Here is a 13,365-nt window from a genome sequence, read left to right on the forward strand (position 1 = left end):
TGGTCTTGACGAGATCTTATGCTTGTCGGCCAAATGACTGCTTATCTGTTCGGTAAGTGCATATTGCCGAAAAGATGTGCTGTGGGGGGCTTTGCTTTGTGGACTTCGATGTCCAACATAACGACCTCCCTCGCGGCTGTTACAGCAGTTATTGTACCGCAGAAAGCCCCGCTTAATGTGTAATGCTCTTCACGGCTGCTTTTGATTGTTTGTGTACAATTTGACAGACGTCAAACCCAAACATATATAAGGGGGATATTTTTTTTGCACAACGCCTTCCTACGACTGCACTCATTTTATCATGATGCTCTCTTTGACGAACTTTCCAGCGTTCGCTACATTGGCTTGCTTTTTCCTATTGCAACCAGTATTTGGTGGCTTGCCGGAACATGGGGACTCGAGCAATCCACATTCTCCGTCATCTTTACAGAAATACAGGCCTAAGACGAACCCCAGCTTTAAAGGACCATTGCCTCATGCATTCGAACGAAGTATGACCTTGCAAAACAGATATCCTCCAAAATCAAAACATATTGATACAGAAGAACAACATATGATGACTGATCATGAACAAATCTTAGCAGTTTCAGCACGTCAACCACGCGCAGAAACTCCGACGAGATCTCGTTTACCTATCCATCGTCAAATTTCGTATAAACAAGCCAAAGATCTAGAGCATGCTCACAATGGAAACGCAAAAATTTATGATCATACAGCTAAACAAGGCGTAAGCACTCTTGAGGAAAAAGAAGAAGCCAGTATGCTTGGTCATCATGAACGTGTTCGTGCTCAAAGCTTCGGTCGAAAAGCAAACGCGATCGTAAAGAATCCAAATGGTCCTCGAACTAAGTGGCCCTGACCTTCAGGGGATACGAGCTGGTTGTAAGGTAAAAGCAGTCATGGATCAGCATGACTGTTATCTCACCACATCAAAGCTTCGTGTCTTCCGGTATAAGGTATGATTTATCTAGCCCGACCTTTATCCACTATACAAATCCTGCTCAGCCTTTTGTACAGCTTTTCCGTAGCAAAGACACTAATTCATAATCCTCTTGCCGAAGTCGGCTGAACATGCTTGATGTCCAATGCTCCAATCCTTCGAGTCATGAAGTGTTCCATTTACCCCTTAAATAGGCTTTCTTTTCCTAGCAAGAAAGGCCATTCAGCTTTATTTCTTATCTAGCCATTCGCTGTAATCGAAATTCCTTCTTTAAAAACTTTCTGAGAAAACATATGAGATTTAGAATCAAAGAAAAAGTGGGAAAATAGGTATAGAAGCCGAGTGAAAGGAGAAGAGACAGCGTATCAGAAGCCTTACCAAGCGCTGTTCGAAGGAATTGCTGAAAAAGTTTGCAATAGACGTGTAGACATCAATGATGAGGTAAAAGAGCTTCTGCCCTGTCATGGTACTTCAGTTTTAAATCATTGACTACTCCACGGGTAACGCCCATTTCTTGCTTTTTATTATCACTAAATTTACCATGTTTAATACCAAATGATACCACATTATCCATGCGACCATAGGTATACGCTTTTTGACGACTAAGATCATAAATTGGACGGTTTTGGGCTGCAACGCTGGCACGGCGAGGGGAATGAGGACGTTGTGCATAAACTTGATCCATTACGGCATTTACACCTGGAGTATTTGGGTTTGGTGGCGGCTTTTTGCCTTGAAGCCATTCAGTAGGTGTCTTTACTACTTTGTTGCTAGCTGGGTAATGCGTTCCATGGCCAGTAGAATCAGTATTCGTGGTCGTTACCGGAGTGCAACTTGCTAATTGCAATGAAATCAGGAGCCACGATGTCAAGTAGATGGCAATTGAAAAGTTCATGGCAGATTTGAGAGAAGAGAAAGCCATTACGTTAAGAATTGAAATGACAATTTGTTTTGATGCTATGAGTCGCAAATACACTAGTCAAAATCCCTCTTTATATAGTTTCTCGACTCGAACGAGAAAGAGAAGGAAAACCTTTGTGGAGCTTTTATGAGCATCCACCGAGGTATCACCGGACTGTACAGCCCCGAATGATGCATTTATTCCGGGGATGTACTAAGAAAAGAGTGTCAGCAACGATGACGAAATCTTCCTTCCCTGCAGTACTCAGACATCTCGACCAGGGGCCTTTATTGCTAAGTTGTGGGTCGGAGCTAAAATGATCGAGTTTTGCGACTGAAAATTCGAATGTCCCTCCTTTCGAGTATGCGACGAGTGTCATCCCGTCATCAGACGTAGTTCGAATGGAATGCCATCATGATTTTGTGCCTATTTTTTGTATCAATCCGACTTTACACAAAATTTAAAGTCCCGATACACAAAGGGCAAATGATGGATTTCATCAAAATACAAAAATACGCCTTTCTTCACTTCGTGTATTATGAGGTGAATTTTTTGGACTCATTCATTGATGACTACGTCAGGTATGATACACTTTCTTCTCTGCATTGCCTTTACTCACTTCTAAATGTTTGCTGAATGTGCTGCGTCAGCCAGTGTTGATTCGACCAGTGAAAATAGTCCCGGCAAACACCGGAAAAAGGAGTTAAGTGGCAAAGAATGGATCGAGAGAATATCTTGGCGTAGGGGTTCCCTGTTATGGCAATGCCTCTTATGCTTTTTCAGTGGCGCGGCTTGAAAAACGAAAAACTCGGCAAAGTTTGAATAGCTTTGTGTTTTTACAAATAAGAGAGTTCTTCTGATTATCGGGGAAACTGTAAGCTTTGCCAAATGCCGAATTAAAAGGTACATAAGTAGAAAATAACTCGAGATGTGTATGTCTAGCTTCACATCCTCAAGCTGTCTAATCTTACTAGATGACTGCCATGCTTTCGACTCATACCTTTTTGTGCTTTTCATTGATTTTTGTTGCTCTGAATATCTTCATTGGCATCGCAGACTGCGCACCCGGGCAAAACGCTTTGCATAAGAAAACTACGCTTAATCGATCAGGATCTTTGCGATCCCAGTTTTTACAAGACATTCGACCAAAAGGCGATTTGTCATCATTCAGTTCTGAATCAAGAGAACAGATTAAACACATTTATGAAAAACGACCCGATTCGCCAAGAAAAGCAAGAGTCCATCCCGATGATCAAGAAAAGTACGCTCATCTTCGACAACAAGAACAAACGTTTGGACGTATTGGTAAGATTGGTAAAGAGACAATCGGAAACGCTCAAGGGGACGACAAAAAGGTTGTTTATATTGGTGGTGGTCTGTCCAGCCATTTTAGCAAACATGCGGGACGAGAAGCAGATAAACTAATTAGACCATTATCTCCTGTCAAAGCAGGCAACAAGAAACATTGATTGGGAAGCTTATTATTTCAGCAAATTTACCTTGCATTATTTTTTGTATCGCAATTCACTGTTATCGTGCCAACTATATCTTTCTTGAATTCCATATCTTTTCTCGTTTGCCTTGCTTAGTGTCTCTCACTCGCTTTGTTGGCCTTCATTTGGGTTCTTTTCTGCTGTGTCACTGGAACTTTCCAAAGATTTTAGACTTTGAACTAGGCAAAAAGTAGTACAACGCAGCTTTCTCTCGTGGCATGATGAAATAAAGCACAGCATCCAGAAAGAGATCACGCAACCCCTTCATCACGTTGAGCTACTTTATCTCCTCATCGGGGTTACCAGAACAAGATGCACTTGGCGTGGTGTTGGAAATAATACTAGATAAGACGGTTCTACAAGACACTTGAATCTTCCTTCTTCTATCTCTACAACTGATACATAACTTCAAACGCATGCAAATCTGATCATGATGATCTCTATCTTTAAGCTTTTGTGCATCTTGGCATTGGTGGTAGTGTGCGTGGACTGCGTCCCAGTCCGTCCAGATCGTTCAGACAGTCACACCCTTCCTTTCACAGGAGAACAAATGGAAACCTTGCTGTTGGCTCATCAAACTGCAAGGGTGCATGATCTTGTTGATGAATCCAAAGAACGACGTCCACAAACTCCAAGAAGGAAATTTGTCGCGGAGCAAGATTTGGCAAAATACGATCGTAATCGTGAATTTCAACATCAATATGAGAAAGCAAGTGAAATGGCACATTATCTTTTACACGAAAGACCGATTCGACACTATGAACAAAAGGAAAAGATGCAACAGCAAAGTCTGGAGTTACATCAAGCAGCACATGTGCGTCCTTTGGCGATAATGGGTAGGAATATACATGCTAAAGCAGCAGATGCATTATTGCCCAAACACTTCCGAGACTAAGTTTATTTGCTTGTATCATTCTTATCTTTTAGTATCATCTCTATGTCATGAATACATTTTTGTTCGAATCTGGCGTTGTCATATTAGACTCATGCGGTAAAACGTAGCTTGTTCCATGGACAGCATAGCCCCATTACACATCTGCCAACGAAAGCCCCACATACATTTGCCAACCGAAGTCCCACATACATTTGCCAATCAAGTCGGGATTTTGAAGGGCACCTAGAACTCTTTTTCCAGTCGACCCGACTCGCCTTATCAAGGGGCTGCAAACAACTCGTCAATCGAAATTCCTGGTCAGATAAAGAGTATAAAAGAGAGAGAAAAATGGCCTTTCTACATTACAAATATTTCTTCATACCATCTTTTACAATGTTGCAAGTTACTTTCTTCTCTGTCGCTTTCATCTTTTTAGCATGGATGAACACGTTCTTTGAAGTTCATGGTGAAGTTCGTCGTGTTGTTGTTGGACATAACATTTTCGGAGATGATCCGACGCCAACTTCACCACGTCGAGCAAGAGAATTAGAAGAACAAGATCGTGCAGATTCTCGTAGAAAGAAAATTGAAAAAGCACTTAATTATTCAAAATATGGAAGAAGCTATACGCCAAGAAGAGAGCATCTTTCAGGTGAAACGAAACGTAGATATGATGTTCATCGTCATACTGAATTCAGATCTGCAGCTTCGGTAGAATTGGCAAATTTAGCCCTTACTCAGAAGCTCAAAGAGAATGCAAAACCAGAAGAAATACGTGCACATCAACTCTTGAAACATCAAGCCGCTCAAGTGCATGTGACAGGCAGAGCTTTGCAAGATTATCATAATAAAGCTGCGAACAATTTATTGCCAGAACACTTACGTGATGAGCATGTACGCAATCAACACTCACGCCATCAGCGTTGAATTTGATGTGCATTGAGTGGCCTTTTTAATTTCATTTCTCGATTTCATCTTTTATTCTTGTACCTAGCTTTCTAGATTCTTCTTCCTTGACAATGTTATGAAGATTACTCTCTTATGCAGGCACGCACATCACATTTGCTCTCTTTTATCATCGAGTGTCAAATGCAATGCTCGTTGTCATGGAAAGCGCATACATTAGCACCTCCAAGGGTCATCACTTTCGGATTTCTCATTCGATTGACATCTTCTTTAGATCGACTGAGTAAGCGCGGCGCTTGTGCACGTTGTTGATCATACTGTAATTGTGCCCTTACTTGTGGCTAATCTTCTTTTATTCTTTAGAAGAACAATCGACGATGCTCTGCTTTTTAATCAAAACGGCGCCGTGGTGTGACGCCCAAAAGTTTGTTTAGCGTGTTTTGATTTTAAAACAAACAAAAGTTCACAACCTATTTTATTGCAGGCACTTTTACACTGTTTTTGAGACTATAAAGGCTTGAATGGTAAAATGATTCAACACATCCATTGTGAAAAACCAAGCAATAAATGACGCATAAAGTGCTCTTTTCGTTGTTCTGTAAAGAAAGGCTGATTGTATTGTTTACCTTTGATGGCAATGCCCCTAAATGCTGAAACTGCAAAAGAGAAGAAGACTGTGTCAAAATGAAATCTAAAGAACAGCAGCTGCATTATGCAGACAGAGAGTGACCCTTTAGCTTGTTCTTTCGAATTAGATCAAGATCAACATGAGCGACGGAAGTAACGCCCATAAGCGAAAGTTCAGTTTGACTGCATCTACGGTCAATTGAACCGCAAAAGAAGGCCGTATGTTGTTTGGTAATGGGGACCATTCAAAAATCGTATGTCTGCCTATACATTTTGCGCGCGCAGGAACAGAATTGTCAATTGTCAATCATCCTTATTGATCGCCATCATCTTCATTCGACTCTCCTTTCCGTCTCCCCCTTCTTTTTGTAACGACACAATCATTTCTCCCTAGAAGGGCTATCAGCTGTCAAACATTCACTTCACCAGTCGCACTCCAAAAAAACCGGCTTCTTTTGGATAAACTCGTTCACTAACAACAAAGACAACAAAGCATACACACACACACACATACTCTCGCTCGCTCGAATACAACACAACAATGAAGTTTTCAACAAGTATCACACTCTTTGCAGTCGCTTTGGCTGCAACAGTTTCTGCTTCTACAAGCGAATCTAAACAACAACATCGTGGACTCGTTCGTCGGGTTCGCAGTAACAACAACCCAATCGAAGAAAGAAGTGATGAACATGTTCCACACTATGTCAACCTACAAAAGCGTTATGGAGGTCAAGCAACATTTTACAACAACGCAGTCAGTGAAGGTGCATGTGGTGGATATACATCACCAAGCGATAAAATTGTTGCTCTAAATATCGCTCAATACGGTAATCCAGGAGCGGTATCCAAATGGTGCGGTCAAAAAATCTTGATTACCTACGGAGGAAAATCGGAAGTGGCAACCGTTGTAGACTGCTGCCCATCATGTGCTTATGGAAGCTTGGATATGAGTAAAGGATTATTTGGCGCTTTTGCCAACTTTGGTGCAGGTGTTTTCCAGATGTCATGGAAGCCTTTGAACGGAGGAGGTGATGATGGAAGTAGCGATTCTGGTTCTGATTCTGGCTCAGGTTCAGGTCAACAACAACAAAAGCCATCTCCTAAACCAAAAACGCAATCGCCATCTCCTACGCCAATGAAGAGCACATCTTCCACACCCACCTCTACATCTACCTCCTCCTCCTCATCTTCGTCTTCTACCTCAAGCTCATCTTCCTCCTCATCTTCCTCCTCGTCTTCCTCATCCTCCACCGAGAGTGCTTCTTCCACAGCTCCACCTACACCTGACAGCAATTTGGCTGACTTGACAAACGTATACAAGGGACTACTCGATATGGCAAATGCAGTTGGCGGTCAATAAATAAAGGTCGTTTAGAGCATTATACAGTAATGGGTTTATAGTGGTACATGGTTTTCGACTTCTTCAGCACATTCGATCATTGTGATCGTTTAGCAATTCTTCTTTTCTCTTCTTCTCCGATATATATATAGAATGCTTGCTTTCAACATCCGCCGAAAAGCTGGATTTTGCACAGAGGCGTTTGCTTTATCATCTTCTTTTTTCGTCTTCAAGTTTTCCAGGAGAAACAAAATTATGCAATTTTTTTTGGCTTATCATTCTTATTTGTACTATTTTATCATCATCTTTGCACGGCACAAGTCAACTTTTGTACTTGCCTCTTTTTTCCCTTATTTACCCTACCTCTTTGGGATTTTAATTTATCATACAGACAAGGTTGTTTTGATTCTATTGTTTATTGGCTGCTGATTATCATCATTTGAGAGTGAGCCGCAAAGAAAGCATGCGGAAGGTACCCAATCAGATTATGTTTTAGGGGGATGATTATGTAATGAGCCAAGAAAGTTGTTGATGCAATACGCGTGCATTTCTTTATCAGACAGGCCTAAAGCTGTGATTGATTAAATTGATGGGATCTGTTTTTGGGTTTATCAGATAAATAAGAACATAATCAATTAGTGTATGTATGCGTCAAACGAGAGAGTAGAATTCAATCTTGAACATCATCTGCTCAGCAGCATAAGATAGATGCTTTATTGGCTACTATTTCTACCACGTATGCACCCTAAAAGCCACTTCTTGAATTTCGGATTTAAGCCAATTGTTGCCAAATCAACTTGGATACGATTGAAACGGATGCAAGTCATATCAATCCTTTGATCTGTTGTGCATGAACATTGGATTCAGTAATGCATTGATTTTTATCACCATCATCATCTTTCGCACAAAAGAATGGCAACACCTACTACGATGATGAGACCATTGGCACCTGCCAAGCCAACAGCGACGACATCCAGCAAAAGTGCTACCACAAACAACACATCAAAAGCGAGAACGTTGGCACCTGCACCATCAAAGATTGCACCTGCTCAAGGAGCAAGACCCTTGAAGCCTTTGATTGCGGCCAAAGCTTCTCCTTCAATTAATTCATCATCATCTACTACAGTAAGGAAACTTGCACCATTGGTTCCGACAAAGAGTGGAAAGAATGAGACAACTGCCGCCCACTCTTACACCTCAAAGCAGACGACATCTGTCCCTCCTGCGTCAAAAATCATTCACACGTCATCAACATCCACATCATCACTCAATGCACAAGCTAAAAGACTGGAAGAAGAACGTGAGAAGATGTCACTACAAGAAGATTACGAGAGTGTGATTTCAGATGATGACTATTCAGATCAAGAATCGCAATCGCCTTCATCTTCCACTACAAACGCACGAGAGACAGAAGGAGACACAACTGACAAGATTCAGCCGAAAAAAGAATGGGTATTACCTGCTCGTGCCAAACCTGGTCGAAAGCCAAGCGAAGTTGAACCGCCAACGAAACGAAAAGCACAAAATCGTGCATCACAAAGAGCATTTCGTGAAAGGCGTCAAAGCTACTTAGCATCCTTAGAAGCAAAAGTGAACGAATACGAAGAAAGAGGTGCAAACTTTTCAACCGAGCTTCAAAAAGTGGCAAGAAGACTAAAAGAGGAGAATGATGAATTGAAACAACAAAATAAGACACTCCATGCTAAAGTTCAGCAGTTGGAGGTCGCCCTGGCGTTACGTAATAGTAGTAGAAGTCCAGCAACATCCGTCAAAGTGGAAGATGTTACCATGGATTCTCCTCAATCAACGACCGCTAGACATGAAATTGGAATGCCCGTTTCGATGTTACTCGAAGATGCTCCTCGTAGAACATCCTGGGATTGGTCAACAGGCTCTTCTCGAGCTGGTCAAAGTTCTCTTCAAACTTCACCGGAAGAGCAAACTGCTGAAATGCATCGTGATTGCGGATTTTGCACGGAGCAAAGTCCGTGTGTTTGTAGTGGCGAAGCAGTTTTGGATTTCAGTTCTAACTCCTCATCAACGAGAAAGCAAACCTATCCTTCTCGATCACACATTCAACCATCTTCTCTTCCATTACGTGCTCACCTCGAAAGGCGGGCGATCAGCAGACAGAAGCTTTGGTATACCGTTCCTGCTTCACAACAAGCAGCGGGTAGGCAGGTACAAATCTGTCCAACAGCAAATTTGCGCAAGATGAACAATCTACGTGCTTTTCAACCGTTACCAATGATACAAAGTGGTTCATCAATGCTCCCTCCGCCCATGCAATCTCCCAGAAAGGCAAGTCTGTGGCCTGTCTACCCATTAACATCTCCAAAGAAGACCCTGAGTGGGATGATACCGTCTTCACCTCAAATGCCATTCTCAAGAGGACCACAAACACCTCCATTATCACCTCAGCAACCAACGATCTTTCGAATGAAAAAAGTTCTTCCAGGCGCAATACCTGCCGTTTGTTCTGGTGATCCGAATGATTGTGCAGCATGTGCAACTGATCCTGCTTTAGCGGCATTTTGTAGAGCAGTTTCATCGCATTTAGAAGGTGATGGAGTAGCGAATGCAGTCATGCTGGATGCTGGAAATGCACTTCCACTTCGAAAGAGAAGGATGAGAGGAATGAGTACAAGTATGCAAAGGGTATCAAATGCACCAATGCAATTAACACCACAAAGTCTGTATACGAATGGAGCGGGTGTTCATCCTTCAACAAGACCGAAGCTTTGGTCTGTCTCACGGAATGGCTATCAAGGCGATCCAAATGCAAGTGCGACGTCCATTCCAAGTAATACACAAACAAGGTTATCATCTTTACGCAGACATACAACTTCAGATGTACGACGCGAAAATAAAACAAGTGAACCTGAAATAGGTATCGAAACAATTCCAGAAGCATGGCAAAGGATCAAACAACATCCAAGCTTTGCAAATTGGCAAGGTGGTCTGGATTTATTGGCTGATGTTGTCACTCGAAAATCATCAGATGAAGAAGGAAGCAATACAAGTCAATCTTCTCCCCATAAGATTGAAGATCCGACTCCGGCACCTAAACAACATTTGACCACGGAAGAAGATCTTGGAAAGAAGCGCCGACAAATCGAACTGGAACAAAGTACAAAAGAGGAAGGTAATGTTCGATCCTCACTCAGCGAATCATCTTCTCAATATAACAAACGCAGAAAACTTTACGTCGATCGAAGAAGGGTGGATGACGTTTTAGCACTAATGGACAGAGGAACGCCAAGTGTGACCGCAAGTCCTCCATCTCCCACATTCGATGAAGGACAAGCATGTGCATGTCCTTTGAGCAAAATTATGTAATATTATACCCCATCTCATTTTGTTAATACATCTAAGCTGATACAACATTTTGTCTTGCTTGATCAACATTTTCCGCCACTCCCTCTGCATCTGCAGCCTTTTCTTCTGATAGCCTCAACCGTCTTGCTGCTTTTTCTCGCTTCTTCTCTTGAGCTTCTGCTAAAGCTGCCACTTTTGCTTGTTTTCTAGCCGTCTTACGTCTGTAGAACCTTTCTCGCCTCTTTCCAGAAAATTGTACAAGCTGTCGTCGTACTTGTGAAACGTACAATTCTGCGTTTTTTCGAACGACTGCATGCAATTCTTCGATTCTTTCGTTCATTTGAGTAACGAATGGGTGCAAGGATGGACTTTTGCTTGACGCATGCGATGCTGCTTTTTGACTTGCCATTGAAACATTCAATAACCGAATCTCACAGATGTATAATGCCATCGAACGTTCAAGCCATTCTCCAACATCTCGAAGGATGCCCCCGGTACGAGTTTGTTTTGCCATTGTGATCAATGGCATAATCACTTCTGGTGTTACACCAATGTCGATTCGCTTGAATGATTGAGGAGCTGCAGAACCGTTGAAAGCTGGTGCCGGCACATTCTGTATGCCTCCTAAGAATTCTCTTGCAGATTTTTGACGGGCTGCATATGCCTCTTCAGCTGCTCTGTTTGCTGCTTGAACTGCAAGCTTCTGTTCATCTGACATAATTTCTGTCTCTTCGATTGGGAGTGCCCTTGCCAAGCTTGCCAAGATACCTTCCGCCTTTAATCTGCTCTCTTTTGACAGATACAGCAGTCTGTCAACGTACTCCGTCATGAAATTCTCATCGTCCACACTGGGCAAACCAGAGAACGAGTCTACTCCAAGTGATTGCAATTGAGAGGTAAAGTAGGAAATCATCTCCTCCACGTACTTTTGATCGAATCCTAATCCTCTTGCCATCTTTTTCAAGTCCTCCTCTTGCACGGATACAGCCTCACGAACAAAGTACAAGGCCAAATTGCCATACACACCCTTCTGTCTTGCTTCGTATTCCTTCATCTGTCCCAATTGTTGATCCGTCGTCCGGCTGATGTACATCATCATTTGTTGTGGCGGAGGATGCTTACATGCATTTCGTACCAAGTGAATCATAGTTGCAGTGTTGGGCGTTATGTTCAATGTTGCAGAATCTTCGTTTGGTTGGTTTGCGTTTGTATCACTCGCCGTTAAATCTGCTTCAGCTGGATCACTCCAGCTCAGCAAACCTCGGAAATCTGTTGCAAAAAGACTGCCTTCAGGTATTGGTGTATCTGCTTTGATCGATCTCGGTAAAGGTCTTGTGAGTGTTTCATATGCTGCTACCATCTTTCCTACCGTACTCTGTTCTCCAAGTGCTTGAATGACGGTATTTAAAAGATACACGTCTGGTTTTCCGTGGAAATGAGTGGGAACATTCCGGTTTCCTTTTGCAGATTGAGCCACACTTCCATCCAGGTTGTCCAAATCAACACCAAAAGCCAAGGTTGTCAATGCTTTCATTGCATCAAGGTTTCCTGTAATCCGCATCACTCGCATGGCCAAATTACATGCAAGTCTCGTCAAAGGGATGTCACGCTCAAGCATGTCTCGCAAAAGATGCGAAGTTCTTTCTGATGCTAGCACCAATGCTTGCTGTGCTCTTGGATTCAAATGCTCAAACGGTGACCTTGATGTCATGGCCCTTTTCATTGATTGAGAAAATTCTCCTTCTCTCGTTGCAGCCAAACGCTGACGTCTTTGTTGGCCATAATTGAGATCTTTGCTAGAATCCAAGTCGGATTTGAGAGCTCTTTTGAGTTGATCTTGTAAATGTCTATATATACCCAGCATCAAATTCGAATAAGTCTCTCGTGTCGGTTCAATGACATTAAATGCGGTCATTTGAGCATTGATTGCGTTTGCATTTTTTCTCTGTCTCGCTCTTTTTGCATTGCTACGCTCTAGTACCTGCGATGACGAACCAGTCATAGCGGACCACAATGCCAAGATGGAAGTCATATTGCCGCTCTGTACAATTTCACGAAACACTTTGTCGAAATCTGCTGCTGTCGGAGTTGCTCCTGCACTTTGTCGTCTTAGGTTGTCAAAGATGACATTCACTCGAGATAGGTATTGCTGAACTTCTGCTGCTGATGCGATTGTCTTCTTGTCTTTAGAAGTGCCTAGAGATGGACTGATGGCTCGCAGCACCCGTTTGTGTACGTGAATGGGCATTATGAGCGAGAGTTGAGCTGAAGAAGTTTGATCGTCAATAAGCTGAATTGAGCTAAGTTTGGTCATTTCTATCGCATTGTATAATCGCCAAACAAGTTCTGGAGATGGACGAGCTTCGTGTGATTGAAGTTCATACATCAAATCATGTACGAGTGGATGATGTGGAATTGTATCCGATTCCTTAATTTGTCGTTGATGTCTTTCTGATATGCTGCTACTCGATTCACCAGATGTTATGGGAAGATCTTGCCAACGTGAAGAAAAGAAACCCCTAGGCGAATCTTGATCATCTCCAATCCGAACACCACCCTTTTTAGACACTCTTGGTACTCTTTCCTTTTGCTCATCTGCATGCTGTGCAAATGATGCTTGACTGGTAGTCAGAGAGCGGATAGCGTTCTGCGACGCACTACTCTGTCCCAGCCCTCTGCTTGCATAACGATATGGTGCAACCAGATTACGTCTTGCAAAGCATCTGATCGCCATTGTGCACGATCAGGATGCTTAGAAAGAGATGATGATATCTGACCACCTCACGATAACCTTTGTTTGAGTGTCAAAATCAGATACAAGAAGATCTTCTCGGCTAAAACTTACGCGTGAGCTTCTTCAACTTTTTTTCCGAAGTCTGCTTATATAATTCAGGAATTTTTCTTTTTCTTCATGCAGCTAAAATGGAAATTTTATTAAAATAAAAGAGAGAGAAGGAAAGCATTGTA

At 42.4% G+C, this 13,365-nt stretch overlaps 9 protein-coding genes across 9 annotated transcripts; 7 read left to right on the plus strand and 2 right to left on the minus strand.

The window, feature by feature from the left end:
* Window positions 1-116: 116 nt before the first annotated feature.
* On the plus strand, window positions 117-859 carry FA14DRAFT_185027 (uncharacterized protein; the record flags this gene model as incomplete). The annotated part of the gene is made up of 1 exon (XM_025501422.1): window positions 117-859. Exon 1 carries the CDS (start codon window positions 302-304, stop codon window positions 857-859), a length of 558 nt encoding a protein of 185 aa, XP_025353474.1. The 5' UTR covers window positions 117-301.
* A 511-nt stretch (window positions 860-1,370) lies between these two features.
* Window positions 1,371-1,865, minus strand: FA14DRAFT_185029 (uncharacterized protein; the record flags this gene model as incomplete). The annotated part of the gene is made up of 1 exon (XM_025501423.1): window positions 1,371-1,865. One exon carries the CDS (start codon window positions 1,860-1,862, stop codon window positions 1,371-1,373), a length of 492 nt encoding a protein of 163 aa, XP_025353475.1.
* A 950-nt stretch (window positions 1,866-2,815) lies between these two features.
* Window positions 2,816-3,310, plus strand: FA14DRAFT_185031 (uncharacterized protein; the record flags this gene model as incomplete). The annotated part of the gene is made up of 1 exon (XM_025501424.1): window positions 2,816-3,310. One exon carries the CDS (start codon window positions 2,816-2,818, stop codon window positions 3,308-3,310), a length of 495 nt encoding a protein of 164 aa, XP_025353476.1.
* Window positions 3,311-3,737: 427 nt separating this feature from the next.
* FA14DRAFT_185032 (uncharacterized protein) lies at window positions 3,738-4,229 on the plus strand (the record flags this gene model as incomplete). The annotated part of the gene is made up of 1 exon (XM_025501425.1): window positions 3,738-4,229. The coding sequence occupies exon 1, from the start codon at window positions 3,765-3,767 to the stop codon at window positions 4,227-4,229; it is 465 nt and encodes a 154-aa protein (XP_025353477.1). The 5' UTR covers window positions 3,738-3,764.
* Window positions 4,230-4,601: 372 nt separating this feature from the next.
* On the plus strand, window positions 4,602-5,135 carry FA14DRAFT_179830 (uncharacterized protein; the record flags this gene model as incomplete). The annotated part of the gene is made up of 1 exon (XM_025500957.1): window positions 4,602-5,135. The coding sequence occupies one exon, from the start codon at window positions 4,602-4,604 to the stop codon at window positions 5,133-5,135; it is 534 nt and encodes a 177-aa protein (XP_025353478.1).
* Window positions 5,136-6,462: 1,327 nt separating this feature from the next.
* FA14DRAFT_115790 (uncharacterized protein) lies at window positions 6,463-6,750 on the plus strand (the record flags this gene model as incomplete). The annotated part of the gene is made up of 1 exon (XM_025496128.1): window positions 6,463-6,750. A coding segment is annotated over one exon (288 nt), but the record flags the coding sequence as incomplete, so codon positions are not given.
* A 390-nt stretch (window positions 6,751-7,140) lies between these two features.
* Window positions 7,141-7,577, plus strand: FA14DRAFT_59067 (uncharacterized protein). The gene has a single exon (XM_025502535.1). The coding sequence runs from the start codon at window positions 7,234-7,236 to the stop codon at window positions 7,507-7,509; it is 276 nt and encodes a 91-aa protein (XP_025353480.1). The 5' UTR covers window positions 7,141-7,233; the 3' UTR covers window positions 7,510-7,577.
* Window positions 7,578-7,772: 195 nt separating this feature from the next.
* On the plus strand, window positions 7,773-10,465 carry FA14DRAFT_161165 (uncharacterized protein). Its single transcript, XM_025498984.1, has one exon. It carries the CDS (start codon window positions 7,993-7,995, stop codon window positions 10,417-10,419), a length of 2,427 nt encoding a protein of 808 aa, XP_025353481.1. The 5' UTR covers window positions 7,773-7,992; the 3' UTR covers window positions 10,420-10,465.
* On the minus strand, window positions 10,435-13,229 carry FA14DRAFT_59083 (uncharacterized protein). The gene has a single exon (XM_025502536.1). The coding sequence runs from the start codon at window positions 13,130-13,132 to the stop codon at window positions 10,451-10,453; it is 2,682 nt and encodes an 893-aa protein (XP_025353482.1). The 5' UTR covers window positions 13,133-13,229; the 3' UTR covers window positions 10,435-10,450.
* Between the last annotated feature and the right edge of the window lie 136 nt (window positions 13,230-13,365).

The sequence above is a fragment of the Meira miltonrushii genome (genome assembly GCF_003144205.1).
Source record: "Meira miltonrushii strain MCA 3882 unplaced genomic scaffold FA14scaffold_3, whole genome shotgun sequence".
Classification (NCBI taxonomy): Eukaryota; Fungi; Basidiomycota; class Exobasidiomycetes; order Exobasidiales; family Brachybasidiaceae; genus Meira; species Meira miltonrushii.